Source organism: Abrus precatorius, unplaced genomic scaffold, assembly GCF_003935025.1.
Source record: "Abrus precatorius isolate BTA unplaced genomic scaffold, Abrus_2018 Scaffold3, whole genome shotgun sequence".
Classification (NCBI taxonomy): Eukaryota; Viridiplantae; Streptophyta; class Magnoliopsida; order Fabales; family Fabaceae; genus Abrus; species Abrus precatorius.
Window position 1 is genome coordinate 14,699,527 of NW_020874373.1, and position 3,320 is coordinate 14,702,846.

At 31.4% G+C, this 3,320-nt stretch overlaps 1 protein-coding gene across 1 annotated transcript; it reads left to right on the forward strand.

The window, feature by feature from the left end:
• The first annotated feature begins 297 nt into the window (after positions 1-297).
• LOC113861056 (protein SRC1) lies at positions 298-1,262 on the forward strand. Its single transcript, XM_027493657.1, has 2 exons — positions 298-742; positions 1,043-1,262. The coding sequence occupies exon 1, from the start codon at positions 363-365 to the stop codon at positions 711-713; it is 351 nt and encodes a 116-aa protein (XP_027349458.1). The 5' UTR covers positions 298-362; the 3' UTR covers positions 714-742; positions 1,043-1,262.
• The last annotated feature ends 2,058 nt before the right edge of the window (positions 1,263-3,320 follow it).

Here is a 3,320-nt window from a genome sequence, read left to right on the forward strand (position 1 = left end):
CATGCGATCACAGCATGGTAAATGTTAAAAAAAAAGTCAATAAAAAATTAATAATATAAATATTAATAAATATCCAATTTTCAGATTAAAAACGTAAATCTTATTATGTCTATTTCGCACCAAAACATTTTTAGAATAAATAAATAATGATTACACGTAAAGAACACGCCGATGGTCATTCCAGTAATTTCATGATAAACAGTGGATAACAATTTTCATACATATAATAATGAATAATGTTTCCACTTTATCCCTCACTTCCCTGCCTATAAATACCATTCATTCCTCCACACTTGGATCACATCAAAAACAAAACTTGAGTGAAAACATAGTCAAAGAGAGAGAGAAAAAAATCATAGACAATGTCAGGGATCATGCACAAGATTGGAGAGACCCTTCATGTGGGAGGGCACAAGACAGAGGAGCACAAGGGTGAACACCAAAGTGGAGAACACAAAGGAGAGGCTCATGGGTATGGTGAACACAAAGGAGAACCACATGGGTATGGTGAACACAAAGGGGAGCAACATGGGTATGGGGAGCACAAGCCAGAGCACCATGGTGAAGAGCACAAAGAGGGTTTTGTAGACAAGATCAAGGACAAGATCCATGGTGAAGGTGCTGAGGGTGAGAAGAAGAAGAAGAAGGAGAAGAAGAAGAAGGAAGGCCATGAGCATGGCCATGATAGCAGCAGCAGCAGTGATAGTGATTAGATCTTTCACTATGCTGCATCTATGTTAAGGTTAACTTTTTATTGCTTTCTCCAATTATTATTATCTATCAATTTTTTTCCCATGGTTTTAATTATTTTTCTTTTGGACATGGGCGATGAATTAGAATTTTGTAATTGTCTCTTCTTTGACTTTTGAGCTGACAATAGGAAATTTTAGTACTTTTTTATTTAAATATATTTATAGTTTAATTTTTTTTAAAATTTTAATGATAAATAAATAATTACTAGATATAAAAAAATGCTTTGCTTCATATAGCTTCTATTTTTAAAATAATGACTGACATTTCCATGCATTTTTATTTTTTGCAGGTTATGGATCATGGTAGTGAGGGGCTATGCTTTACCTTTTTCTTCTTTCTTGTGATCTATATTTGTGAGTGAAAAAAAAGAAAAGAAAAAAAAATGCGTGTTTCTAGTTATTAAGTCGAGTGCTTGTAGTCCACGTTTTGGTTGGATTGTAACCCCACTACTATGGTTGTATTTGATTGTATATTATCTTAAAGGAAATAATGATTTAAATTTATTAGTATTTGTATTATCTGATAACGAGATATTATGACTCCATTGCTTATTCCTGCACCATAATTAAAGTCAAGCTTGACTATAGCAGGACGAATCACGTTTGGTAAGATTTTGATATTGGATTGATTTGACATTATAATGATTTTAAGATATCATTTTCATTTTATCCCAAATGTAAACATTATTTACGAGGACACTGATCAGTTAATTTTTAATTATTACAGATCTAATTAGATCAAATCATTCCCAACCAATTTTTTTAATGTGTTATATAAACATTAATAAGGTGTCAACAGTTAAAAAAAAAGGTTTAATGAAAGCAATTTGGATCGCAGTAAACGATCCCCGTGAGGTCTAACCTAAAATGCTATACAAGTTGCTTTTTGTAATTTTTTTTTTCTCTCCTTATTATTTATATTAAAAATATCCTTATTAGAATAATAATAAATCTTTTCAACGTAACGATGATAATCTCTCATAGTCACATCGCAACATATTTAAATTTTTTTATCAAAATTAAAATTCTGGAATAATAAAAGTTGTTCCAGATTTATGCTTACAGCAAAAAAGCTCCATCTGTGACATCTAAGAACTCAATTTATAAATTGATTTATAAAAAAAATTGTTAATAGAAAATGGACTTGACCCAATCCACCAGGTTAGCAAGGAAATGGTTCCTTCGCTGGAAACGTCCTATAATAATAATCTCCAAAATTGTGTTTCTGGAATTACAGCAAACAAGTCCTTTTCATCACAGATTTTTGGAAGTGTCCCGTACCAGAAATTAAATTTTAAAAGTTTTAAAATTTAATTTAATTCCTAAAAATCTCTAACATAAATTTTACAACTTAAATTGATAAATAAAGTATTTAAATGAATAACGTGGTGAAAAAAATCTCAATCATATAAAAGTATTTGTAAATTGGTATATTTTTAATATATTAAAAACTAATTTAAAAAAATATATAAATTTATAATTATTAATAAATTTTAATCAATATTAAAAAGTAATAATTATTAACATTAATCGTCAACCATCACATCTACCAGAAAATAAACGTCTTACTGTTGGGATAAGCTTTGCTGTACTAATGTTGACCTTTGCCCACAAGAACCGCTATCAAAATTAACGGTTTCTTTGGTTCAATGCCCTGTCACCTTTTTAGCATAACAGAGCACCGCCCATTAGATTTTTTCTTTCGGTTCCAATGCTTTTTCTTCACTTTTACTTGTAATCTACATCAAATTTTTAACATATTGAATCTACTATTCAAATATATTTACTTAATTTCATGTAATACATTTTTATAAAACATAAATATAATACTTTATCGTAAAATTTTCTAATATAATTAATGTTTTTTGTGTATAAAAATGATTAATTCCGAAGTACGAGGAAAACAGAGACAGCGAAAATCAGCGGCAACAGCTACCGATCCACTGTTTTGTTTGGCTTTACCTCTTTGAATCCGAGTCACATAAACAACAGGCTCCACCAGAAAACCAACTTCAATCCGTGACCCCTTCACTCCATTCTTCTCTATATATTAACGTTCGCATTTTTCTTCTCACATAGATCATCAATCAATTTCAGATCCATCGTATCCCACAACATAAAAATTCAATCTTTCTCTTCATCGCACAACCCCAATGGCTTCGCTTATACTTCTCTTTTCGGAACTCGTTCGGAATCATGAGTTTGATACTGCAGCTCTCATAGCAGCATATCCTCCCTCTTCTACCTTGCCTTCATCTTGTGCCGCTGCTGTCAGAAAACCGTTGAAAGATGAACGTGTTATTCTCAATGAATCCCTGAGAACTGAAGATTCCGTGGTGGAAAATCCATTGGAATCGAGGGTGTGTGTGGATTTTGTTGTTTGGCCTTGAATCTTGGTTACTATCATGTCTCACTCTACATTGTAAATGTATCTTTTTTTTTATTTCTTCTTGTTTGAAAACTAGGTTTCGGTGTTGTAAATTATTAGTCTTTACACCCTTTCTTGCTAATTTTTTGTTTGTTTGATTAAACGGTGAAAATGGAAATCGTCACGATTTTGCTCTGTTC

What these genes read in the sequence shown, in the direction of transcription:
- LOC113861056 (XM_027493657.1), top strand. Translation starts at nt 363, where the DNA reads ATGTCAGGGATCATGCACAAGATTGGAGAGACCCTTCATGTGGGAGGG.